This window comes from Pogoniulus pusillus, chromosome 6 (assembly GCF_015220805.1).
Source record: "Pogoniulus pusillus isolate bPogPus1 chromosome 6, bPogPus1.pri, whole genome shotgun sequence".
Taxonomy (NCBI): Eukaryota; Metazoa; Chordata; class Aves; order Piciformes; family Lybiidae; genus Pogoniulus; species Pogoniulus pusillus.
In genome coordinates, this window is record NC_087269.1 from 15681394 (window position 1) to 15708951 (window position 27558).

Consider the following 27558-nt stretch of genomic DNA (forward strand, 5'->3'; position numbering starts at 1 on the left):
CTGGTACAAGACGTATATTTCTTACAACAATTGCTGTTTCCTTGGCATCTCCAGCTAATGCCGAGTCCCTTCCCCGACCCCTGGGACCGCAGTTAAGGCGGGAGGGCTTGCCAGGGAGCCAAGTGGGGAACCTCCTCTCCGTGGCACTCTGACCCCGAGGCCACGCACCGAGAACCCTTTGTACCCTGTGCAGCAATTCCTGCAGTCTCAGAGCTAGCATTTTCCATGCCGTTTCCTTGCAGTCAACACCTTTCACTGAGTTTTGGCTCTTTGCATTTCCCCCCCTTCGTGCTCCCAGTGCGGTTCCCCGCGCCGCTGGGCCCGGGCCCGTGGGCAGTGTGGGCTGCAGCCGGCGAGCCAGCCGCAGCGAGGGAGGGAGGGAGGGAGGGAGGAAAGAAGAAGGAGGGAATCCCTCGCACTAACGCGAGCAAACTTCTGCCAGACGCCGGCGCGGAGCCTCCGCTCCCTTCAGCCCCGCTGCACCGCCCGGAAACCCACCAGCCTCCAGCTTGCCCCAGCAGCCACCCCCAGCCTCGGGCACTCCAGTCACAAGTTGGCACTGTCGTTTCAGAATCGGGCAGGGGTCCTAAGGGTTGAAGATGATGTCAGCCGGGGGAGGACTGCGGCAAGGCGGTACCCACCCAGGCAAGCCCCCGCCGCGGATACTTCGCCCACCGCCAGCACCGCCAGCAGCGCTCCGAGGACGCGGAGTGAGCAACACGATGCCGGGCTGTGGTGCTGCCGGAGCTCCCCTCATGGTTAGCATCTCCGTAGGAGCTACTCATGAATATGCACAGCCCCTCCCGAGAGCCGGCCGAGGGATGCCGCCCCCCGGGGTCACCCGGCCGACTCACTCCGCGCCCCTGCACCGGGGTAAGGGCTGCTTTTGGAGGCCAGCGATTCGCTTCAGTCCTTACCCTTTGGCTCGTCCATCAGTGCCAGTGCTCGCTCCCTCCTCTCTCGCTCTCCTCTTCTTCCTCTCTCAGGCTTCTCAGGCTCCTCCGGCTCTGAGCTGCCTTAGTGAGAGGTGTTCATGAACATGGGCTTCTCAGTGGTCCCTGAGCTTTGTGGGAGGGGTTAAGTTTTGACTCTACTGACTCAAATCCATCTAATTTGCAGGCTGACCTCCTGCATTTCTTAAAGCACAGATTCATTGAAGAGCTGGCGCCGTGGGCCACTTCGCCGGACTGAAGGGTCCCGCCGGGTCGGAGGGTCCCGCCTGGCCGGGGGAAGATGGGCGGGACCAGGGGATGCTACTCGAAGGAACAGCCGCTGTGGGCTCCGCAGGGGCCGTGGTGTGAGGCAGGACTTCATCGCTGGCTCCCGAGGGAAGAGGTCATTTTGACTGCAGAGAGAAAGCATTTTCTTAGGTCGGTTGGGGGTGAGTTTGGTTGGTTGGTTGGTGTTTTTTGGGTTTGTGGGAATTTTTGTTTGTTTGGGTTTTTTTTTGCCGTTGTTTTTGTTTAGCTGTGGTTGGTTGTTTCTTTCTTTCCCCCTGTTATTTGGAGGGCTTTTTTGGGGGGCGGTTTGTTGTTTTCTCTCTCTCCCCTCCACCTCTCCCCCTTTTAAATTATATATGACTGAGCAGATCTTCTCCACACTGATGAAGTACACGAGAGTCCTGAGAAGAGGACTCCCTTGTTTCCAGCTATGAGGTCCATCCCACGGGAAAAAGCACCTAACACAACCAACCAAATAATCATGAAAGGAGATGAATTTGAAATAACTGCTGACAAGTCACCTGCCCCATGAATAAGCTCACAACTCTGGCTGCATCTTCTGGGGACCTTCAGGAAAGACACGACTTTGACTACTTCCCAAGAAGGCCTGAAGGGATATTTCTTCCCCTGCCCCATTTATCCCTGCGAAGCCCCCTGCACACCTCCCAGGCTGACTCCATCCAAATTAGAAATCACAGAATCGCTGAATGTCAGGGACTGGAAGGGACCTTGAAAGATCATCCAGTCAAAGCCCCTTGCCAGAGCAGAATCACCTATACCAGATCACACAGGAACGTGTCCAAGCGGGTTTTTAATATCTCCAGAGAATGAGACTCCACAACCCCCCTGGGCAGCCTGTTCAAGTGTTCTGTCATTCTCACAGTGAAAAAATTGTTCATGTTTCCATGAAACTTCCTATGCCTCAGCTTCCACCCATGCCCCTTGTCCTGTCATTGGGCATCACCAAGCAGAGCCTGGCTCCATCCTCCTGGCACTCACCCTTCACATATTTAAAAACATCGGTGAGGTCACCTCTCAGTTTCCTCTTCTCCAAGCTAAAGAACCCCAGCTCCCTCAGTCTCTCCTTGTAAGAGAGGTGTTCCATTCCCTTAATCATCTAGAGGCTGGTACTGAAGGAGTGTCAGCAACTTCCTTCCACAGCCCTTTCTAGATGCTACATGTGTCCCCACACTCCTGCCTATGATCTGTCAGCATCACACTTCAAAGGATGTCACAAACCACCCTGGCTCTTTCACTTCTTTCTCAGAGCTGTGGCCCCTAGCACCTCAGGCCTTAGGGCTCTTCCCCACTGCCACGTGCTCTCCACACTGGTCACCCAGAGAATGCAGTCACTGAGGCACAGGCCACCAAGCACTTGCAGCCAGCTGCCATGCCCTGCCTGTAGCACAGCCTGCTCCCCTCTCAGTGTCACATCTACCAACTCATGCTCCTGTTTCTGGGGCTTCTCTTTGCATTAGGACAGGCAAACATGCACCCTGCAACTGAACATCATCCAGCTCTGTGCCTAGCACCAGCATCAAAAATCTTGTCCCAGGGAGAGGCAGGAAGAGCAGGGTCCTCATGCTAGGACCAGATATGGACACGGACTTTCAAATCCCTTCTGTTAATGCAGCCCCATCACTAAGACAATATTTTTTTCTCCTTCACAAACAGACTGTGTCCAAGCATGTTGTTACTGCAATCTGGTAAGATAATACTCCTGTTTATAACCTTTCTGGGAACAGGAAAACAGGGATCTACAAAATAAAACAATCTACAAGAATGCTTTGGTGAGTTAAATTCTTTCTGAATTATTGTCAGCTTTGGTTGAAAAACCCAGGGAGCAGCATTTCAGCAGACAAAGCTGAAGGTGGACTGCAAGTGTTATCTTTTCCAGAAAAATTGGCCTGAGCAATAGAAGTAAGGAAGAGCTGAGCTTACCTCCCAGTGATATACATGGGCAGTGTTTTTAAAGGGTATAGTATAGTAGAAATAATTTTATCAGTCATCTTGAACACCAAATCTTTTAACAATAATCATGTCAGTTAACAAATGAAACTTTGAAAGTCTTCAATGTAATTAATATGCACTGCATGGATTTATCAGTAAGAAATACTACTGTTTTTTTGTTTGCTTTGGGTTGTTTTTTCTTTTTTTTTTCAGTCAAGAGTAATACAATGTCACACACTGACTGCTGCAAAGAATACTTTTCTAGTAGATTGTCAGCACAGGACATAAACCATATATATATGTGTGTGTGTGTATATATAAAACACCACACAGTAAATTAATTAAACCTCACTGAATGGTATTTTTTTTAAAGTTGGAATTTGGAACTGATTTTCAGATGGCTGTGCTTAGACTCAATCTACAGTTAGAAACTCAAGGTCAGAAGAGATCTCCAAGATCATCCAGTCCAACCTATCCCCCAGCCCTACCCAGTCAATTAGACCATGGCAGTAAGTGCCTCATCCAGTCTTTTCTTGAACACCTCCAGGGGTGGTGACTCCACCACCTCCCTGGGCAGCCCATTCCAATGCCAATCACTCTCTCTGGCAAGAACTTCCTCCTAACATCCAGCCTATACTTCCCTCGGCACAACTTGAGACTGTGTCTCAAGGTGAGTCTAAGCACAGCCATCTGAAAATCAGTCACCTGGGCTATTGAAGAGCTCACCTAAGGGTTGACTAGTCCAAATTTAACATGTGGAAGATGTCTACAGGCCTCTCTCCGAGAAAGATAGACGTGTCTCCATGGCGCGTCTGACACCCTCGGTGGGTGCTCAGACTGATGTATTTCAAATGCTTTAAAACTGTTTACATACCTGACAAACTACAATAAGTTCTCAGATTGCCAGTGACAGGTTTTTGTTTGCCTTTTTTTTTTTGTTCCTAAGGAAGTTCAGCTTCAAACTGAGAGAGACGAAACTGCTGTGGGGAATGATCGTTAGACAGTGACCACAAAATATCTATCAGCATTTTCACACAAGAGGAGATTGTCACCTGGAAGGTAAGGGCCCTGTGGGGAGGCATTGCTATGAACTGTGATAGTCCTTCACAGAGCAACAGGGAATAGATTTGAGTTGAAGGTGATTAAATGTCAGGCTGATAGAAATGAATAATATTTCTGCAGCTACAGGAGTAGAGAATAATGTTGCACCCTATTTTGCAGCCATGTAGTTTAGATGTAAGAGGTAGTGATGAAACAAACTTCAGCTGTGACAGAGGAGAGGAAGGGTGGAATTCATAGCCTCATGTGACATGAAATATAGACTTCCTCTTCCAGAAAGGGACAGATCCAGATTTGCCAGAGCAGTTTGGTTCTGCCAGTTGATTCTCCTGCCTTTGGGCAAACCTCTGACCTCAATCCACAAACCAGGGAAGATTCTGTGTTGCAGTCATTTTCATAAGAAAACAAAACGAGAAGAGAAAGAGGAGAAGAAAAGGGGGGGGGGGGGGGGGGGGGGGGGCAGCCCCGGAGATAGGCATTTGTACTCAGATAAGGCTCCAGACAGTAAGAGGAGGAAGCTTGAAAACACAGAAATAAAAAAGGGGAAACTAGAGAGCTCAGGATGCAGTTTCCACATATCTTGAGCAGTGGGTAAGAATAACAAAATAGAGGAATGCCACTTTTCTACTCCTAGCACAAAGGCAAGCATCCTGTGCAGCTCTGGAGGAACAAAGTGTCTTAAAGATCCATCTTCCTCCTAGCCATTGTAAGACCTTAGTCTCGATTGTCTTGCTCCCCTAAGTTTGCAGAAGTTGTGCGTGTGTTGGAAAGTGTCTAAAAACATGAAACACCATAGATGTCTAGAGTTTGTTTTTTTGGAGATGAGGTATGCTGCCTTTGGAACTTGGAAAAGGAGCAAAAGCAAGTGAGCACTGGGACACATTATCTCCATTTCATACACACAGGAGGCAGAAGGAACTGAGGTGATAATGCTGGAATCCAGGGCCAGAACCCCTTGACTTTGGGATGAGGGAAGGAAAAAGCAGACAGGGAGCCTGGGAACAAACCTACAGACATTAGAAATGTAGCTTACATGTTTTCACAGAAAAACTGGTATGACAACATCTGAAACATTTTAAGCAGAAACAGATCCCATCACCAACTTCAAGAACAATATCGAAGTCACCCATGCCTGGTTTTGCTTAAGAGCATGGGCTGGGAGTGTGTATTTAGATGATGACATCACTCTGTGTTTAAGCAACAGAGCAGAGGGGCAGCTCCAAGAAACTTTGTGTGCAAACGTTGTAAACATTTGCCCTGGCAGAGATAGGTTGAATCTTCTTCACGCTTTCCTAGACATTTAGTCCTAGTTTGCTGGTTCATGTCACACCTACCAGCTGGCAGCCCTGGGAAGCAGGTATTCAGCCTTCCATCTCTGGCCACACAGTGAATGCTTTAAGTTGTTGGGATCAGAGGGAGATTGTGGAGTCTCTTTTTCTTGCATCTTTTAAGACTTGCCTGGATGCATTTCCATGCAGCCTGTTTCGGGTGAACTTGCTTTAGCAAGAGGATTGGACTAGGTGATCCCCAGAGGTTCTGCCCAAACTCTACCATTCTGTGATTCTTTTATAGGAAGCAAACTTTTTGGGCAACTCTTGAAGAAATGGGCAAAAAAGCAACAAGCTGTACATTTGCCTGGGTGCACTGAGCATTATTTTCAAAGATGGCATTTCTCTGCACAATGAAAAATAGCTTTTAGAACTTAGGTAAAAATGTAAGCTTTATCTTACTACAAATATTGTTCCTGAACCTTAAACTTGTGAAATGCATTATCTATACAAATCTGTTAAATTCCTTTCCTTTCCTTTTTCTCACTTCCTTGTCTTGGTTTGAGTATTTGTAGCCTTCTTAGAGGATGTCCCTATGTTGTCTCTATACCAATAGTCACATATTTTGTCACCCCAAGCCTGTGTACCTCCTCCAAGATAATGCCTTTCCTACTGTACTTCTTCTGGACCATTTTTAGTTATCAGTAGATATTACCATCTCCTTGGTTGTTCAGCTCCCTTTAATTTCTTCACTGCTTCTTCCATCAGGCTACATGTCTAATGCTGGTTCCTCTTCTGCTGTAACCTAATTTCTTCAGAGATCCTGATGTTATTTTGCTTTGAAGTACAACAGATAAAATCATTTATTTTGCCTCACTCAACCACTGCCCTGATGGATGTTCTCCATAAATGTTAGATTTTTATAGCCTTTTCTCATCTCTATTATTTTTTTGTGATACAGGAAGTAGTGCTTGGATAACACATTTTCTATCACTACCTTTATTTAACTTTATATATATATATGAATGAAATAAAGGCAAAACTAATTAGTCTTCATAAACACTACAACTTGATATAAAAAATTGTATATCTTAAAACATGCACATGTCACATTGTTCATTATCCAAGTACCTAGTTCACAAAAAACACCAATTGCTCTTTCTGCTGAGGTTGTTTCATGCACCTGATACTTTTTACTCCTGACAGCTGTAAGTATTCTAAACCAAATTCAGCAGGCTCTTCTGTTTACTTGGTAATTCGAATAAAAACATCAAACACAGGCATCATCCTGCTCTTTGAGTCTGCTTCTGTGATCACTAATTGTCATATCACATTAGTACTCTCTTGCTGGAAACAGACCTCTTGCTTTTCCTTCCAAATAACTAGGACTAGAGCTAGGCAAAGAATCATAGAATCAACCAGGTTGGAAGAGACCTCCAAGATCCTCCAGTCCAACCTATTACCCAGCACTGTCCAGTCAACTAGACCATGGCACTAAGTGCCTCATCCAGTCTTTTCTTGAACACCTCTAGGAATAGAATGGTGACTAGCAAATATACCTAGTGTTAGTGGTATTTCTGATCAATTTGATTTTCTGTTCTTAATTTTTGCATCTTTTGATATCTTCTTATTGTTTTACCTGGCAGCAGTGGCAGACAACCCCTCATAGTGGCTTACCAAAGCAAAAATTCCCAACTTTCTGATGCTCCCACAGGATGGGGAGCTTCAGCAGGCACCTTTACCTCACAGATCTCATTTTTTGTGTTATGGGGCTGCCAATGCAAGAAAAGAAAGGAGCACTGTAAGGGGAAATAGATGAGGCTTATTAAAAAGAAAAAAAAAAAGGAAAAAGAAAACAACAAAAAGCATCATACCAAAGATCTAAGAGGGTAATATAAGAGGAAAATAAAAGAAAAAAAAAGAAGAACAAGGCATCAGAAAAAAAAGCAGTAAATATACCATGAATTGATAAGAGAAGACTGGGAGTACTAACTCCTCTCTAGCAAAGAGAACTTCAAAATGTCTCCCAAACTCAGTAAATTACAGAAAGGAAATATGAAAAATAGATTAACAACATCTCCACAAAGGCTTTGAATAGTTTTGTCCTGTTAAATCTTAGTTTATCATACAACATATTGGTAGCTAAGACAAAAATAAACAGACAAATCACCTCAAAGCAGCAACTTTCAAAAAACCTGTATGTATTTAAGTTAAATTAAGTCACTCAGTATTTCTTCCAAAGGGTAAAAGTAGACAGAGTGTGGAAAATATGCATAAAACGAATAACTTTAAAATAAATACTTCTTTTTTCAATGTCTGAATTCAGCCTGACTACCCACTCACCCTCTGTTAAGTGATTTGTTCTTTAATAAGTGAGCATCTGCAGAGGAAAACCAATGGCAGCACACAGACACCTTGTCCGTCTGATGTCACTCAGTCTATAGCAAAAGAGAAGCTGACTGCATCTATCCAGAGGACCTATCTGAACACAGTGGCAAAAAAGGAGATAGCTCAAAAATCAGAAGCATATCTAATTTATGTTTGTTAACCAAAGCCATAAATATACCAGTGATAATTCAGCCCACCTGGTTTGCTATGTTCTAGACACATAACATATTCTCCTTCCAACAGGGCTATGGAAAGCAGGCTCTGCTTTGGGAAATAATTAAGCACCACTGTTGGACTATTTACTACCTTTTACTGAAAGGGAAACTCTAAAAGTCTGCTGCCCTCTTTACACTCCAACTCATTTCAGTGCATACCTGCAATGAGTCAATGCATGTCCATGAGCACTACAGAGAACTACCTATAGAGAGGTGAAGTCTCAGATATCTTCAGCCTTGCTTTCAGGTTCTGTAAAGTTTTTCTCCATGTGATTTTGTGTTTGCTTTACCTGACTTTGGATGCAAGCATTTCAGTGCCATTGTCTTTAGTCTCTGGGAGATTTTCTGTTCTCTCTTTTAATTTTGCACTTCAATAGACTGACAAATATGATGGAAAAAAAAAGTAATCCTGAATTTTAGAAAGTGTTCTATCCTCATTTACTGATGATTGACATTTGTTACTAACAGGTTATAGTATTTTTGCTTCATATAAAATCTTCTTCACTCCAATTGTCTTGGAATTATGAGGAAGAATTAAGTAACAACTGATATTTAGAGCAACCCTTCCTCTTTTCTTTTTTGTTTTCAGTGGTACATGCATTGATTTATGTTTGGGGCAAATGTTAAGTCTGATTATTTTCAGCTTCATTGAACTTTGTACTCAATCCTGAACTGGGAAACTAACCTGTGGGTTTTATGAAATACAGATTTTTTTGCATATATTAACAAAGAAGCTTGAGATCCATAAGTTCATGTCTATCAGCTGCACCACATAAATGGCTTTTCAAGCCTTTTATTTCTCAGTGGACTTCCCTTTATGAACCATCAACTCCCAGTGATTAACTTGCATTCCTTATCCAGTCTGCATCTGTAATGAACGTAAAGATCTGACCCCTTACTACAAACACCTGTGTAATTTCATACCATGGAGTCATAGAGTGGTTTAGGTTGGAAAGAACCTTAGAGATCATCTAGTTCCAGACCCAGTGCCATGGGCAGAGACAATTCCTAATAGTTTAGGTTTCTCAAGGCCCCACCCAATCTGTCTTTGAAAACTCCAGGGTTGGAGCCTCTGCAGCTTCTCTGGGCAACCTGTTCAAGTGCCTTACCACCATCAGGATGAAGAATTTTCTACTAATTTCTAATATTTTTTTTTTCCCTCCCTGGGCTGAACAGACTCAACTCCCTCAGCTTGTCCTCATAGAAGAGGTGCTCCAGTCCTCTGATCATATTCATGGCCCTTCTCTGGACTTGCTCTAACAGTTCCATGTGTTTTGTGTTTTGGGAGATCCAGAGCTGGACACAGTCCTCTAGGTAGGGTTTCATGAGAGCATAATCACCTCCCTGTACCTGCTGGCCATGCTTCTTTTGACGCAGACCAGGATTCAGTTGGCTTTTTGGACTACAAGCTCACACTGTGCTTCTCATCAAGCAGCACCTGCAAGTCCTTCTCCTCAGGACTGCTTCTATCCATTCTCTGTCCAACCTGTTTTTGCATTTGGAATTGCCCTGACCTAGGTGTAGGACCTTGCACTTGGCTTTGCTGAACTTCATGGAATCTGGCATTGGCCTATCTCTCAAGCCTGTCAGGGTCGCTTTGGATGCCATTCATCCCTACCAGCATGTTGACTGCACCACACAGCTTGGTGTCGTCAGCAAGCTTGCTGAGGATGCACTCGATCCCACTATAAGGTGGGATCCTGAGTGTGATTTTTAACTCTTGATTTCAAATATCTTAAGGACATGAAGCTTTTTTCTCTAAATTGATAGCTTGTTTTTAATGACCTGTGGATCATTAAGCCATATTTTTGGATGAACACTAGAAGCTGCAAAAGGGAACAACTGCCAACAGAAGTTGCTAATTTGATTTCTCCTGTTCATTTTCACATTTAGCAGACTTCCTCTGAACTCAGCTGCGTCTGCTGAAAGAACATTACATCACAGAAGATCTAACGTGCTAAAAATACAGTTTGTAGGTATAATCTTAATTATGCTTAAGGTTAAAAAGATTTAGTAACCTTGGAGATAGAAAACAGTATAGAAGGGATTATTTTTAGCATCAGGGAACTTCTCCAAGCAACAATACCACACAGTGTAAAAATATACCAGGTCAGTACGCTTTGGAGATTTCAGATGTTTCATCCTCTTATGGAGTAAACTACAGTACTATCAAACTGTGTTACACTGGAACAAATATTATTGGTTTGTTTTTTAGGATTTATACTCTGTACTACCAAAGAAACTACACAGACCTGTGAAGATGTACGGGGACTTCAAGCATATAATCTTTACAAACTGAGTTTGACTCAAAAAAGGAAAAGGAAGTTTTCTACTTGCATTCAGGACAACTATCCACTGATTTAAAGGTAATTTGCAATACTGAGAGCAGAAGTGACAGCCTGAACTTCAACTCAAGACAACAGTAATTTCTCTGTGGTCCCATGCTTGTTAGTATGCTTCTCATAACTTAAACTCCTCAAGCTCTAGTCACAAGCAGAAGCAGCCTCAGCAGGAGTGCTAAGGCATCAAAGACCCACATGATCTGGTCCTGTTAAATCATGTTTGCTTACTGACAGCCCCTTCCCCACCCATGCTCCTCTTTCGTTTGTACTTTTTTTGGAGGTGGTTTTTTGTTTGTTTGTTTGATTGGTTTTCTCTCCCTCTTATGAAGAAGCCAAACTAGTCTGCTGGAGCAACCACAGTAGCATGTCAGCCCCTTTCATCTCTCCACTGGATAACGAGTACAAGTCTGTGACTGCATGTGACTGTGGGAGGAAATAATTGGAAGTACTGTGTGAGTAGCTATCTGTTAATAACAGCTTGCTTATATTAATAGCAGCTCCATTTCTGCTAAATAAAGGCAAAATTCTTCTAATATTGGTAGAGAGAATCTCCCTTACTTGACACCCTACCAGGGAATTGCACCACACGGCGATACTTGCCTAACATTTGTTGGCTATGAAAAGAAAACCATGGCCACAGAAGTTTCCAAGTTCAGAGCAAATGGAATTTTAAGTTTCAACACTTAATAACAAAGCCTATATAGAAGGGCATACACTGAAAGTTCGTTATAAAGATTTACCAGAAGAACATATGTGAATATCAGTCATTAATATTTCCCAAAATGCTCAGATTTCTCAAGGACCTGATTCCCTTATCACAGAATCACAGCACTTTAGAGGTTGGAAGGGACCTGAAGGCTATGAAGTCCAATCTCCCTGCCAAAGCAGGATCCCTTAGGGTAGTTTGCACAGGAATTCATCTAGGTGGGTTTTGAAAGTCTCCAGAGGAGGAGGAGACTCCACAACCTCTCTGGGCAGCCTGTTCCAGTGCTCCGTCACTCTCACTATAAAGATGTTTCTCTTCATGTTGTATCCATTGTTCCTTGTCTTACTACTGTGCACAGCCAAAAAGAGATTGGCCCCATCCCCTTGGCACCCCCCTCAGATGTTTATAGACATTGATGAGATCTCCTCTCAGTCATCTCAAAACTAAACAGCCCCAGATTTCTGGTGAAGGGCCTGGAACACAAACCCCATGAGGAGAGGCTGAGGGAGCTGGGGTTGTTTAGCCTGCAGAAGAGGAGGCTCAGGGGCAACCTCATTGCTGTCTACAACTACCTGAAGGGACATTGTAGCCAGGTGGGGGTTGGCCTCTTCTTCCAGGCAACCAGCAATAGAACAAGGGGACACAGTCTCAAGTTGTGCCGGGGTAGGTATAGGCTGGATGTTAGGAGGAAGTTCTTCCCAGAGAGAGTGATTTCCCATTGGAATGGGCTGCCCAGGGAGGTGGTGGAGGCACCGTCCCTGGAGGTGTTCAAGCAAAGACTGGATGAGGCACTTAGTGCCATGGTCTAGTTGACTGGGTAGGGCTGGGTGCTACGTTGGCCTGGATGATCTTGGAGGTCTCTTCCAACCTGGTTGATTCTATGATTCTATGATTCTCCGTCATGCTGGGTATTATGTGCTGAACAGATAGTGAGATTTCCCAACAATGAAGGGCAGGTTGCACTCTGCTCCACCAAAATTCAATGTAAGCAGGCTGAGAAAAACTGAACTGAAAACCTGACCTCTGGAAAATGCAGAGGCTTGCTCCTCCTGGGAGCTGTGCCACTGTACACCACTGCAGTAACTGGCACATACTTCACCGCTGTAAGAAAACAGATTTTAAGACAGCTTGGTTTAAATGCAGGCAAAATTAAATACTTAATATAGGAACAATGGGCTTCTTTGTGGTAGGGGAAAAATAGTTTTCCTGCGAGTGCTGGCAGATCAGCTCCAGTCTATCTGGCTTCTCTTTCACTCTGAGTGCTTTTCATTATCACTACTTTTTATACTCTATTTCGAAGAACAGTCTGGAACTTGAGGAAGACCACTGCCTGCTACAGTGACACAGGTTTGCCTAGCAGTATGACACAGAAAAAAAATCATTTTCCTAAAGCAACCTCTCACTTGAACTTACTGAGCTCCTGAAATAACTGTCAGGAGAGGCCACATTAGCATGGACAAACACAAACGCTGCCAACCTCAAGCTGTTAGTCTTTTCTTATATTGTTCCCATTCCCATCCTTCAGCTCTAGCCTCAGCATTAATTTTTCTTTCATTTTTTAATGTTTCACTTTCCTGTGCTCCCTTCCCCCACCTATTGGAGGCTCTTTTAACTACTTCCCTTCTTTCACTTCCTAATAGTCCTTTTCTCTTAATTTTGTTTTTCATTTTTTTCCCAAATTTTTTCCTCAGGCTTTTTATCTGAGGTTTTAATCTGTTTCTTTTCTCTGGACATGACTTAGAGCACCTTCTATTTGTTGCAGTTGGTGTGAGTTTTGTCTAAAATTCTGAATGAAATGCTGTTAAACTAAGTTTAAAGCATTAAGACTTGTTTTACTTCAGAAAAAAACCCAGTAATAACATCACTTTAAATTGTTTCCAGATGTCATCTACACAAGTTAAATATGACAGCATGTACAGTATAACAGAGTATTGAATAACTTCTGTAGCAGTCTATCATAACTGCTCTTAAATGTCTGCCAACAACTGAGACCTAGCAAACATTTCACATATTTAATACACCCAGCTTTCAAAAACACAGTAATGGACAGCAATGGGTATCACATCTCCAGACTCGCCTGGTTCTGCTCTATCCCTTTTTTACCTGCTTGCTCTCATTTCAGTACCCCTTTCCAGGTAGTCTTCTGCACCTTTAGCATCCTTCTGCATCCATCAGCCAAGCAACTCTTGAATAAACCATCTTCCTTGAGTCTTTCCCCAAATTACTCTTTTAAGGATATATAAACCTACCTTACTCTCTAATGAACTTTAAACATTACTGTAAAAAGACAAAATCAAGGATAAGACAAGCAACAGAAGAAATTCTGCAAGACGAAATGCTAAAGCAGACCAGCCCAATGCTGCCCCTCTGGCACTTTTCACTGAGTCCTGGTCTTACCACCTTAACTGCAACTCAAAATGTCCCAGCTCAAGAGTAACTCAGAACTTCAGCCAAAATCCAACACAAGAGTAAAATAATGCCAGTCATTCAAGCTGGAGCTTGAAATTTGAAACAAATGGCAACCAAGTCACCTATTTGAGTGCCACCTTGTAGAACGCTGACCTAACTGTGCTGCTGCATGGTCACCGGGAATTGAGCAGCTCAACTCAGGTTACTGCTGAAACAAGAATTTAAAGGCTGTGAGATTCACTATAAGTTTATATAAAATATATGAATAAATTCCTGCTGTAATGTTCAAAAGTCTTCACAAAAATAGTGAAAGTAAATGAAACAACAACAGAAAAAAACCCCAACCCACAAACCCCCAAGATTATCCTATTCTGTGATTGCCTGTTTCTCTAGCCTCCTGAATCAGCAGGTCTTTAGGCCATTCTTATTTCCTCTGCAGAAAAGATAAATAGGACAAAAAGTACTGTCCAGATGGCACAGAGGAATATTGTGATTTCTTGGGGCATGCCCAAATGCCTCTATCAGGCCCACGATCTCTTACAGACTGAGGGTATGAGATGGCATTTGTGAAGCATGTCCGTAGCATAGTCCTTCCCAGGACTGCCTGTACATGCCCCATTTGTTCACAGATGTTTAAAGCCTTACCATGACCAAAATATTTTTTGCTTTTATCAAAGTGACATTTTTAGCAACTTCTTGGAAAGAAAAATGTGCCCCTTAAGAATTTAAATAATTTCTCAGGGAAACCCAGAGGCAGAGGCTTGTACAAGGTTGTGCACTTATATGCACTTAAGAGCTGCAAGTGCAACATATGGGTGATGCTGCTCAGCATATGCAAGTGGTGTACAGTTCATCCACTGTAGGCACTGTATCCCCCATTACCAGATGACACTAGCCAGATTCATCAGTGGTCAATGAGCATCTATGTCTTAACAAACAAGTGCAGTTCACTGTTTTTGTGCAATGTGAGTATAGTCCTTGACTTGACACAGCAGAAAGCATCCCAGGAGCAGTTTGGTCCATGTCCTTGAGCATCTCCATGCTTCAACCCCCTTCTGCACTGCCCACAGCTTGTTGAGAGAGCAGTGTACATGGTCAGAAAGCATGAGGTAAATCAAACTAGGCATTCTGTCTGTCTTAATGTGTGCCTGTGCCTGCTTCAAAGGAATTATCCCATATAAACACTCTACATATTTTGATGTGCAAGTGCTATCTGATATACTCTTGCTCCAATTCTCATGGCAAAAGAACAAGAGTTTCCTCCATGCTAGCCACCGAAGTTAGCACCAGCACAGCAGCATCAGGACTGACATAACCCTCTTGCCTCTTGAGATGCATTTTTGGTCCTGTGGAAGCTTTGAAAACACAGAGTTTGCTGCTGTTTCAGTTTACTTCATTCCAGTGACCTGCACTGAAGTAACTGCTTAAAGCTGATCTAGATGAAAGCTGGCTACGTGGAGGGGAGATGTTTAGTCTGATATCTTCTGTTTATGGAAATTTAGCAACATAATAAAGTGAAACTGAAACAGAAAATTGCTTGTGTTCCTCTGATTCGCTTATAGAAAGCAACCTGGATGGATTACATGGAGTTTACCCTGTAAAATCCTTATTTGAAATAGAAATTCCCACTATTACAATAACATTTTAGAGCTGCATTCGATGGCTCTTAAAGTTTTATTGATTTTATGTCACAGACTGGGAATTACTTATTTAATGTATTATCCTCAAGTACCTCATAAAAATAATTACCTCTTAAACTTAAAGCCTTGCTGCTTGCTTTGAAAGGAAATGAAGCTGTAGATGCTCCTCCCCTTCCTCCCACAGCAAATGGAAAGTAACAAAAATATGGCTGCAGATAGAAGCAAATTAGAAATATTTCAAGACTTTTGCTGTAAATAGGAACCTATTTTAAGGAGATTATAGAAAAAGTAAACAAAAGGTGCTGCAGGTGGAAAGGTTAGGAGTTAGGTTCAGATTTAAGTATCTGGGCTGACTTAAGACTCACTGAGGTGGTTAATGGAAACCTTTCCAAATGAGGCATTTCTAAATGGAGTGAAATCCAGTATGTTAAGATCCTTAAAAACATGTTTGTAGTTGAATGCTGTCTTACTAGGGAGGGTGCTGTGAATTTTGTTGAGTTTATATATAAAAAAATTCTTTCATATGTACTATGCCAAAATACTAATTATCCATTGGGGGAAAAAAGCAGTAAAACTGAATTATGTGTGTTTATATCACCCTGTAGAAAAAGGAACATAAGTGTTCATAGTTATATACATATTCATTTTAGAGATTAGAATGTGAGTATTGTAAATTGAACCCAACAACACAGCTCACTTAAAGTAAGTCTCCAGAGACGCTCATGTAAGAGTCTAAATTCTGAAGCAATAATTAATAGTGCTATGGCAACATTGGACACGTCAGTTAAAAAATAACTGTTCCTCATAAACTCATTTTCAGCCATAAATTTTTGGCTTAAAAAATGTTTAAAGTTTCACTATTGTATTAGTGTAAATACTCTAAGGTTTTATCAAATCACTGGCTCCAGCTTGTTCCTGATGTGCTAGCAGTCCTCCAGCTTTCAGTATGGTGAAAGTGTGCACTGCTGCCTGTACTGGGATGGGAAGGCTTTGAGCTCTTCAGTGTCTTAACTGATGTGGTATATTGATAATTGCACTACTTAAACACAGCTTGCCCAGCATCAATAGCATTGACACTTGCAACCCTTTATGTAGTGTACAAGTGCAGAAATGTTGCTAAAGACCTGGTTTAAAGTGGTTATAAACAAATACTAATTACATGCAAGTAGTTTTATTTGTTTATAACCCTAAGGTTGTTCCTAGCCTGCTGTCTTCAGACTGTGAACATTTTCCCTGTACACTTTCCTGGGTTTTTTAATGTCAATATGCTGTGTGTACCTTCACTCACAGTAGTAATGTGCTGATTGCAAGTTTGAATTCAATTAATGTTTAGAAAAATCTTTATCATGGTAACAAATCTAGACCAGTTTGACAAAAGTCTGAAAAAATGTCTATATATCTTGAAGCAAATAGATATTTCAGGTTTAACAGGAGTTGTTTAAAATTCAGTTAATCTTTAACTGACAGTATTTATGGAGAAAAAAAAATTCTTCCCTGACTTTCACTAGTAAATTTCCTTGTAGGTGTTAAGATTCCTGCTGTATTTCCAGGTTGCAGTTCTGTTAATCCGAGTTTTCATTTACATTAAATCACTGAAGAAAATAACCTACACAAGGCCCTGAATTCTCTGTGTCATGTTTTGCCTGTTCTCTCTCTCTTTTTTTTTTTTTTTAAACACTGATTTCACAATTTGTTATATTAATCATGGTCTCAACCTCCCTGCAAAATGAACAAGTGCAAATGTCCTGTTCTATTCAGTGTAAACTCACAAGATCACATTAGAAAATAACCCAATTTTATTGCATTGTAGAGATGCCATCATGGAAAGAAATTACTCTCTAACAAAATGAACTTTGTAGTGAAGCATCTGTAATTAGTAGTTTCATTTCAAGTGATATCCACTCAAATCTAAGGATTAAATTAGTTTTCCCCATAGCTTAGGCAGCCTTTCCATTAACACAGGCAGAAAGACTAACTTCAATTATTTCATTCTAAGCTAAAGAAACTTCTAACAATCTGTTAAGTGCTTGTACTGCACAATTGAGCCAGAGTTTCCTATAGTGTTTACAAAGACAGAAATTCCACTCAGACTGTCCAAACAACACCCTATCAGCATTCAAACAAGGAGAATTATTAATGTCATACAGAGAACGGGATATGTAAACACAGCTACAAGGAAATACTTAAGAGTTATATAAAGCTCCTGACTGAAACAAGCCATTGCACCTGTAACATTGGATATAAACTGAACCCATGGGCAGTCAGTGGTAAAAAAGATTCAAATTTAACGTCTCCCCACATTTTTTTCCAACACCAGTCCATAGTTATTTAACAACCCTGTGTCAGCAGCTCTGTCCTACTCTTGCAGGCATATCAACCATTTTAAACAGAGGTGTGCCAGTGTTTTATATAAACCATATACTCTGCATGAGACAGTTACATGTGTCAGCATGCTAACCTCAGACTCATTGTGGCTACAAAGTCAGCAAAACCCTTGCATCCACCAGCTCCTTGAGAAAGGTGTTTTCCTTAGGAGCTAAAACGATTACTCTACCTGGAGTAGGATTACGATCCCTGATAGTGATAATCCCCACACAATTTACCTTGGCTAACCTTTCTCATGAATAACATTTAAAAACTGCTACTTAGAGATAGTGCTGTCTGCATCTCACCTGAATCAGGCCTCCCTGTATTGGTCTGTAATCATTGTGGGTCCACGTCCTAGGCTGGCTGGCTGGCTGCAGGATGAGGACACTGCCCTGCAAAGTCAGAAGAAGCTGCTGAAACACCAGAAGGTTTCTCTGGGCTTGAGGATGGAACCACACTGCCACCCTCAGCAGGAATCGCAAATCATCGCCAGCACAACATCTTTTTCCCTTTCAAAAGGGAAAGGATCAAATGATCTCAAGTTTGTTTTCAGTAAGTAATGACCGTATCAGTATTATACACAGCATTACACCTTTAAGAAATAAAAAGATGGAGGTACTTGCACCAGCCTCCAGTGAGGCTTCTCTTGAATATGGGGAGGCAATAGGCGCTAATGAATTGATGAGTAACACAGCAATTGAAACTACTTGCCACTAATGAAAGGCTTTGAAATGTCTTTCTCTTAGGTATGCAGTGATTGAAAATAAGCCAGAACTGATAGATTCCTCTTTTTTCAGTTACTTGAATGTATGGAAACACACCCAGGAAAACCAATGTGCTGTGTGGTGATCAATGGCATGATGTCCACCTGGAGACCAGTGACAAGTGGTGTCCCTCCGGGGTCAGTGCTGGCACCAGTGCTGTTTCACATCTTTGTCAGTGACAGGGACAGAGGAATCGAGTGCACCCTCAGCAAGTTTGCAGATGGCACCAAGCTGTGTGGCACAATCGACTTGCTAGAGGGCAGGGATGCCATCCAGAGGGACCTGGACAGACTGGAGGGGTAGGCCCAGGCCAACCTCATGACATGCAACAAGGCTGAGTGTAAGGTCCTGCACCTGGGTTGATGCAATCCCAGGCACAGACACAGGCTGGGTGGCAAATAGCTGAAAGGACCTGGGGGTCTGGGTCAATGATGAAAGGGTCAGCATGAGCCAGCAGTGTGCACATGCAGCCCAGACAGCAACTGTGTTCTGGGCTGCACCAAGAGAAGTGTGGCCAGCAGGGCAAGGGAGGCGATTCTCCCCCTTTGTTCTGCTCTCGTCACACCCCACCTGCACTATTGTGTACAGTTCTGGAGCCTCCAACACAAGAGGGACATGGAACTGTTGTTGTGAGCTCAGAGGAGGGCCATGAAGATGATCAGAGGGCTGGAGCAGCTCTGCTATGAGAACAGGTTACAAGAGTTGGGGCTCTTCAGTCTGGAGAAGAGAAGAATGGAGGAGACCTTATAGTGGACTTCCAGCATCTGAAAGGGTGTGGTGGTAGGCCTGAGGTGGCAAACATGGGCTTATCCACGCCCAGACATGTTTGCCTGCCCCCCCTCCTTCTGTGCTGGGGAAGCAACCTTGGGAGGGCAGGGCGAAAGCCCTGGCTTTGCCTAATGTGGTGAGGCCTGGCAGAGTGCCATTCCAATCGGCTAATTGATGTCCAGTGCCCACTAGTCACGGGCAGGATATTGATAAGAGGGATGAGCAGGTAGCATGAGGCTGCTGCTGCCTCATTTTGCATCCTGAATTTGCCTGCAGAGCTTACCAGGACAGGCTCCAAACACCTGCACAGTCACCTTGCATAGCCTCCAGCGTGACACTGTGCTGAGACCGCGCACACCTCAAGACATCCTGCCTGCCCCTGAGAGTCTTCCTGCTAAGACTACAGTCCTGGAGATAACACAGATGGTCCAGAGGAGCTGGGGACAAGGCTGGGGATTGTCTGCCTCCTTTCCAGAAGCCTGGGAGAAATCAAGTCTCAGTGGCCAGTCAGACAGACTTCCACCTGCTTTGGGTAATAATAATTTTGTAGGTAAATACTTAAAAGCCTCTTCCAGCAGAATATTTGCGTTTGCCACTTCAAGAAATAAGTGATCTAGTTTTGCCTGTGCCCTGGGTGTATAAATTTCCAACCCGTGAGTTGTTTTGAAGCTGTGAATAAGTTCCTGGTGAGTTTTAATGTTACTAACCAGTTTGCATGGTTATTAGCAATCATCACATGGATATCAAAATTAACACAGATTATTACTTTTGCATAGTCCTTCACAAGGGGCCTAGAGGAAGGCTGGGGAGGGACTATTTACAAGGTCTTGCAATGACAGGACAAGGGGTAATGGGTTTAAACTGGAAGAGGGGAGATTTAGACGAGATGCTAGAAGGAAGTTCTTTGCAGTGAGGGTGGCGAGACACTGGTACAGGTTGCCCAGGGAGGTTGTGGATGCTTCCTCCCTGGAGGTGTTTTAGGCCAGGTTGGATGAGGCCTTCAGTGACCTGTTCTAGTGGGAGGTGTCCCTGCCTGTGGCGGGGGGTTGAAGCTGGATGACCCTTGATGTCCCTTCCAACCTAAACCGTTCTATGACTATTGCATGGTATACATTTGATATTAAACTACTACAGAATGCGTTTTACAAATGCAATGTGCGTTTTAGAAATCATTATCCTCTGTGCTTTAAATATTACATATAGTCCTACTTTAACTCTTAGAATCATAGAATCAACCAGGTTGGAAGAGACCTCCAAGATCATTCAGTCCAACCTAGCACCCAGCCCTATCCAGTCATCTAGACCATGGAACTAAGTGCCGCATCCAGTCTTTTCTTGAACACCTCTTGAATTGCTCCAGCAGAGCATGTTTTAATTAAAGCATTAATCCTGGAATCAGCTGTCGTTTTCCATTCACTTAAGTATGTGCCAACATCTGTAAAGAAGTGCAAAACTTGCAGTTTCAGAAATGTTAAGCAATAGCTTGCACTTATTTCAAGCTCAGATTCTTTTTTCCTCCCTGCAGTCTCTGTATTTATCTAATCAATTATTAAGCTTCGGGGCACAAAATAGCACCTGTACAGACTTGATTTCCTGTGTATGCTTAAGCCTGCTTTGCTCTGCAAGAATATTGCAATCTTCAGTAGGTCACAGGTAGCAGTGTCAGAGGTATAATCTATCATTAAGAGTGTGATAGTACAATTCTTTTGTTGGTTTAAACTCAAATTTCCATTTTTCTCATCAAATTCCTGTCTTACAGTGATAAGACAAATAGTCTGTAAGAAAACGGGCACAAGAGAGTAAACTAGAAGTGCAGCTTGGACCAAACCCCTCCAATTACATCTTTGTATTATACTGTCAACCTAAACTCTACAAATATACAGCAAATGGCATTTTCCTTAAAAACTCACTGGTTTACATGTTGGTAGTGGGCAAAATCTAAATCTGACTTTTATTCACAGGAAGCAGACAATATTCCACATTCACCTCTAGGAGGCAAAATTTCAAATTCACCAACACCAAAATTTTGGTTGATATATACAGTTTAATAACTAAAGTGAAAGAAATCTCTTGCAGAAGTGTACCCTTCTTTTAAATTTTAGCTCTACAAAGTAATAACTGCCTTTGTTTCCGTTTTTAATGAAAGGCCTGAAAAATTTTCAGTTACTCCAGGCCTGAGGCTTAAAAGATGTCAGCGCATCAGCTATTGACTTTATCATGCTTAATTCTGCACTGTCAAGAGACTAGACACTGTGTAATCATATTGTCCTTAGAGAGCTGACAAAACCATAACCGTTTCATTTCACTATTAAAAAATTACTAATTCTGCAGCTTTGAGTTCTTTTTCACTCTGGTTGCTTCAGGAAATAAAATATATGTACATATACATGCTGATATATTACCCTCTAAGTTCCCAACTAATTACTCTGAGTGCATTTAGTAATTTGTCTTAGGTTCTAGTAGATAATCAGTCTTGATTATAATGCATTATCCAAAGTTTCATGCAAGTAAGCATGGGGAAAAGGTTATATATTTTAATACAGATTAATCATCAACATTCACCCCAGAATAAAGATGGAACATTGAACTTTGCCTTCTCTGGCCCTTAAAGAGCCTGATTTCTAAGGGAGAGCTTGCGATACCTCAGTGACATGAAAAAGCATCATCCCAGACATAGACACCAGAGAATGCCTCCACAGGCCAAATACATGTCCAGACCCAAGAGCAGAACATTTTGCCCAACTATGCTGGTTTTCCAGACTCCTTCTTCAATGCCAGAGACTAATTGTGTTCCTATGTCCTGTGAATTTGATTGTAAAATTGAATGTATAGACTTTATTATTCTACTTTATCATAGACCAGTACAAATCAGATCAGAAGATAACAGCTGCCTAATTTGGAGCACTAAAGGATGTTTTCTAATCCAAATTCCAAGCCTTCAGTATGACACAGTAAAAGAGAAGAAGAATGTAAGAGAGACACAGTGCTATAAAAATGACAGAACTCAAAACAATAAAAACCAAGCTGAAAAACCCAAACATTTGGAGTACATTGAAACACACACACTTTTTCAAAAGGTGATGTTATTTTGAGGCCCTGAGCCTCTGTGCTGTGCATTTAGTAGGCTTAGATCAAATTCTTTGTTGAGCTCATTAAAAGAGACATTGAAGATAACTCATTCCCATTTAATCAATTACTGTGTGATTTTGAATCAACGTGGCATTTAAACCCACTGTAGATGTTGACTTGCATTAACTTTCAGTAGGTCATTTTTGTGTGTCGTATGTATCTAAAACTGTTTGAACTGCCTGTGGTGTTTTCTGTTCTTGGAATTATTTTTACTTCTAGTTTAAAAGATCAGACAGATATTATATCTTTTGAATTAAAACAACTCCCCATGCACTCCTGATGAAAATGAAAAATGATTTGAGCATAACTGCACACTCTTCACGTGGTCTTTTTGCAATTTAAAACTCTTTAGCCCCTAGAATAATGTTGATTATTTTTTTTTTCTGGGAAAATAAGGTCTGTTATTACACAGATTAAAGTTTTACTCCTGACTTAAATAGGAACACGAGAAAATCCTCTTTCATGACCCAAACTTTAGATACATTAAGCCATGATAACAATCTGTCAGCCTCTTGTGAAGCTTTTAGAGCATGGATATTTAGGCTTAGGACTGGAAACCTAGGCAGATATTCTGTATTTATTCCATTCTCTTGCCAACTAGCCCTATAATCTGCAATTTCAAAGTCACAGGCATTGAGACACATGACCTCTGCCCGTTACACAAGTGAGTCAGCCTGAGGAAGGCTAGAACATCAAGTGGCTCGTTTCTTTGTAGGGATCTGAAATTATCCATCTAAATACGTGCAGGAATGCAGGGATTTATATGTACAAACACAACAGTGGTAAAACTGAGAGAAAAAACGCTTATTAAAATGTTTTCTTTTGTTGAAGACAGGACTCATCTGAGATTTTTACACTGTTGTAGTGCAGGCAAGGGTTAGAAGAAGAGCACAGCACTCTGCTTACTGCAAACTATTGCTGTTTAACACTGAATGGATCATCTGTGTCCTGCAAAGGACTACTGAGGCAGTTGGTGAAAAATGGACATCACCATCTTGGCCCAGATACTTCAAATTTTCCCCTTGCAAAACTCCTAGAAGATGTCTCATAGCCTGTTCTGAGTGCATGGTTAGTCAAAGTAGAAAAATAAAATAAAATAAAATGAAAACTTTGGTTCTGGAAATTTTGCTTTAAATCTGACAACTCTACAAGGAGGTATTCCCATTCCTCACCTCCTTAAAATGAGGTTACAGAAAGTTTAATTTCACCAGCTATTGGTTTAAACATTCCTGATGGAGTCGTATTTCTGTGCAATTGGTGTTTGTACACAGTACATACTTAAGGCTGATAGAAGTGAATATTACAACTGGATAAATTTAAGAGACAATTCAAGTTACATTTAAGAAGCTGTTATGCCTCTTATTAATCTCCTTTCATGATTTCACAGCAAGTGAAAGCTGGACAAGTGCCTGTTAGAAATACTTTCTTCATGTTCGTGACTAGTTATAAAACTAAATATTAGTGAAACCCTTTTGTGTTCACAAGCAGCTACTAAACCTTAATAAATAACATATTGAAGTTTACATTTAATACACTTAGGAGTTACATTATGGGGTAGCGCACAGCCCTCTATAGAAACAAAATTAGTCTTAATAGTTTCCACAGTATGCTTTAAAAAACTGTTTAGAGTACATTAAGAGTAGGAACTCTGTTGTGTAAAATACACAGTGCTGAAAATAAAGGAAGGAGCAAAGTTAAGTTATTTCCTTTTCCACGAAGAAGAAATTTGTTTGTTTTACAAGCTCTCTCTAAGCTTTGTCTGTCTAATGTCATGGTCTCTGTGTATTAACATAGAGAACAAGAGAATAAATGAAACCATAAACAGATGAAGCTGTGTGGTTGGTACACATTCCCCAGCACAATCCCATTTGGGCTGACATCTTTTTTCTGCTGAAATAGAGTTTTAGTATTGAGTCATCAGTTCTTTAAATCTTGCTCAGATAACATAGCAGGCAGAGCTTAAGAAACAAAACTTTGATATATTAATTCTGAGAATTTGTAGCATATCTCATGCAGAGTTAAAGATGATCATCCATGGACATGGGTGGAATCTTTAGGCAGAGTGAGCATTGAGAGAAGAAAGTGGCCCTTTTATACCATTTTATCCTTTCATGAGGAAACACAGGAAAGGTCCAGTGGTTACTCCAATTTCTCTTTGGGAAAGGCAAGTCAACCTTCTCCCAGCAATTCAGCTTTATCTCTAGGATCACACACTGCAGTTCAATAAATTTAGCTGACTGGACAGCTAGGCTGAGCCTAGTGCCTCAGAGCTTTCCCTCCTCCTGCTTCCAAAAGGGTTTGCTAACTATGTTCCAGTGTATTTATCTTAGCCTGTGTAATAGTCAGGCCAGAGAGTTCACAATTCATACCATTTAGTGTCTGTACAGCTTCACAGGGTAATGGGGATTTTGAAAACTGCTTCTTGATGTCTTAGTAGTTGGAGACATCTTGTTATTGATAGCTTAGCAGGTACACAATGAAAAGTGAGCCAATAAAACCCCCAAAACCTATCAAACAAAGTCTTTGAAAACAGCAGGAGAGATCCCAGCCACAGGATTACACATTTCCACTGTCCTACTGATAATAAACTGAAAAACTGTATAAAATGCCAGACTAGCACAAGCTTACCTGTTCTTGACAGAATCAGTTAATCCACCTCACCTTTCAGGTATTGACAGCATCGTACAAAGAACATCAATTACCCAAGATAATCAAATCCACTGTCTTCTTCTCATTTTATTAATTCATGTAATCCAGTTCTTGAGTATTGACATTATTCTGGGCATAGTGAGAACACATGTACTTCATCAAAGTCAGCACCTGGACATACTTAATAGTGTGGCAAGAGCTAACAAAGCTATGACAAATACAGCCTTGTGATACAACCAAAAGGATGTGCTTCTCAAAACAACCTCCAAAGAAATAATGATTTGAGATGAAGGTGCCCTGCTCCTCAGAAGGCTTCATGCTGGAGTGCTTTCTTACTACGTAAAGATTAGCATAACACCCAAAAAGCTGAAGATGTTCAGGTAAAAGATGGATCCTGGCTACCTATGCTAACATCTCTCAGGATAATGCAGCCATAGTTCTCCAGCCTGAGAGATGGGGCAGGAGGCCCCAGTTTCTATTTCAGCATGTGGATAACCCTACAACAGGTTAGGTGAGCACTAAAACAACCCTTTAAGTCTCAGCAACTTCAGTGAAAAGTCAGCAAGTACTAAGATAAGAAGTCCACTTGACAAGTAAAGGATTACCAAAAGGAGAAAATTTTTAACTCAAGATGGGTCTCAAACAAAATGAAGACATCCAATACTTAATAAAAAATGGTGTTCTCTTTAAGTGTGACTCTTACCACAGGTAATTTTCTAAGAGTTTGTTGTGTGTCTAGGAAATAAGATATAAAAAAAGGAGGATATAAACTATTAAATTTGAGCCATCTTATATATTCCTGATTTTCCACTCAGATGATCTGAAATAGCTGCAGAGTATGGAGCCCTCAGGTCACTGGCTGCTATTATAATATAATTTAAAATGCAACTATTCATGCAGTCTGTGTTTTCATGGACAAGCATTCCTATTTGAGACTGGATCTTACCCAATGTTAGACAACTAAGCAAACACTCATCTTGTGCTTCCGACATAATACATAGAAATCAAAACACATGTTTTTTTCTTTCCTAAAGAGCTCTAAAGACAGAGCACATTTTATGGCACCATTTTTGTCCTTTCCATTATGTTCACTGGGACACCAAATAGTGAAATAGGATTGTTCCTAGTAATTTCAAAATGATCTTCAATTAGCAGATTCTGAAGGTTCCTAACATTGGCATTCCCTGTTACCTTCTTAAAACAGAAAGGTTTAAACAAAATCTATAAAGCAGTGATTATTTGTTCAGGTTTTGTTTTGCATTTATCTTAGATACAAAATTCTGCTATTTGGTCTCATAATCAGCTCCTCACTCCGTGCTGCATTTATTCATAACTCATTTGATTGGTATTCCAAGATTTTGGACTTGCATTAACATATCCAAACAACATCTATCAAATATCTATTTAATCAAATTAAAGATAAGAATGTTTTGGTTTATGGTACACTATATTGCCAAGTACTTTACATATCAGTAATATATTTAAGTGATAATGCTAATGTTGGCTTATTGATAAGAATTATGTTACTGCACAAGCAGAATAATCACCTAAAATTTCATAGTCAGCCTGATGAAGAGAATTTGTCCTGGAATCTCTGGGATACTAGAAGTCCACTGTGTTTTCTACCATTCTTGGCATTACAACTATTGAAAGTCATTACAGATTACAATGCTGTTTAAGGAGTGCTGTGAATGTCACAGCAACATTCTGAGGCTACAAACTGTAATAAAAATTTTACTAATAAGACAACTTACCCAGCATGGGTTCCAATAGAGATGCAGAGTGCTAAATGCACAGAGGAGTTCAAATTATTTCTTACAGCAGGCATCTAGATTTTTTTGTGCTTAAGCAGCCTTTTCTGCAAGTTGTTCTCTGGAACAATTTCGGTACTCTTTAGCCTCTGGAGAATGGAGTCAGCTGATTTTCCTAGTCAATGAATAGCTCCATTCAAAGACTTAAGCTTTGGGTTAATAATTGAGCCATCCTGTTTTGAGATCGGCTCAGGGGTGGGTTTGATGCCTCAGAGATCCTATTGCTACAAGGAGTAAGGTCTTGGCAGGAGCAGGTTTTCATGCATATAGGGCAGGTCCACTTCTGTGCATGGGCACAGACTCATATTAACCAAATACTCCTTGTCTGCTACAACCCTTGCTAAAGGTGCTGTAGTCTTAACAGAAGAATGATACCCTGAGAACCACAGACAGTTTGAAGGGACAGCATAAGCTTTAGAAAAAAACAGCATGAGCCTTAGTTTTATATTAACAGTAAAGCCTGACAGCCCTCACAATTCAGGACACAGTAATTAATTTAGTGTTGTCATGTACTTGCTTGTCTCAGACAGATGCTACCACACCCCAGATACTGCTTCCCCTAACCTGAAGCCCCAACAACCACCACTGCTTGAGGCTTTTGTATGGAGAAAAGGGTGGGGACAGCTCAAGGTTTTCAAATGCACAACAGCTGCTTTAGAGCCTTGGCATTCAAACAGGTGCTGTGTCCTCACTTTCTTATGATGTTGTTTTTCAGAGTTCTCCATATGAGCACTGTGAATGGAAACAGGCAACATTACACTGATCCTTTTAGCTTTCAGACAGATCAATTTCATTCTCTTTAAATTATGTCTTGCAATTGGTGGAAACTTTAATAGGTTTTAAGACATAGGTAGAGAAACTGAAGGTTTTGTG

The 27558-nt window shown here is 41.6% G+C and overlaps 1 protein-coding gene and 1 long non-coding RNA gene across 6 annotated transcripts in view; one reads left to right on the forward strand and one right to left on the reverse strand.

Annotated features, from left to right (window-relative positions):
- Nucleotides 1–27040, reverse strand: part of ENTPD1 (ectonucleoside triphosphate diphosphohydrolase 1) — a 62459-nt gene extending 35419 nt beyond the window's left edge. For 3 of the 4 annotated variants that reach the window (XR_010302536.1, XM_064144641.1, XM_064144643.1), the window contains exons 1-3: nucleotides 26629–27040; nucleotides 17870–17956; nucleotides 918–1345 (exon numbers count right to left, since the gene is read on the reverse strand). Coding sequence is in view for 2 of the 4 variants with exons in the window: in XM_064144641.1 (XP_064000711.1) it covers nucleotides 918–933 (16 nt within the window). In the remaining 2 variants the exon portion in view is untranslated. The remainder of the gene's footprint in view (nucleotides 1–917; nucleotides 1346–17869; nucleotides 17957–26628) is intronic. The other variant, XM_064144642.1, reaches the window with a different exon arrangement.
- On the forward strand, nucleotides 1134–10977 carry LOC135176044 (uncharacterized). 2 transcript variants are annotated; one of them, XR_010302538.1, is made up of 3 exons: nucleotides 1134–1381; nucleotides 4117–4229; nucleotides 10316–10977. It is a non-coding gene; the product is annotated as an uncharacterized LOC135176044 (long non-coding RNA). The 2 variants fall into 2 exon arrangements; XR_010302537.1 differs by having other exon boundaries at nucleotides 1141–1370.
- Nucleotides 27041–27558: the final 518 nt, after the last annotated feature.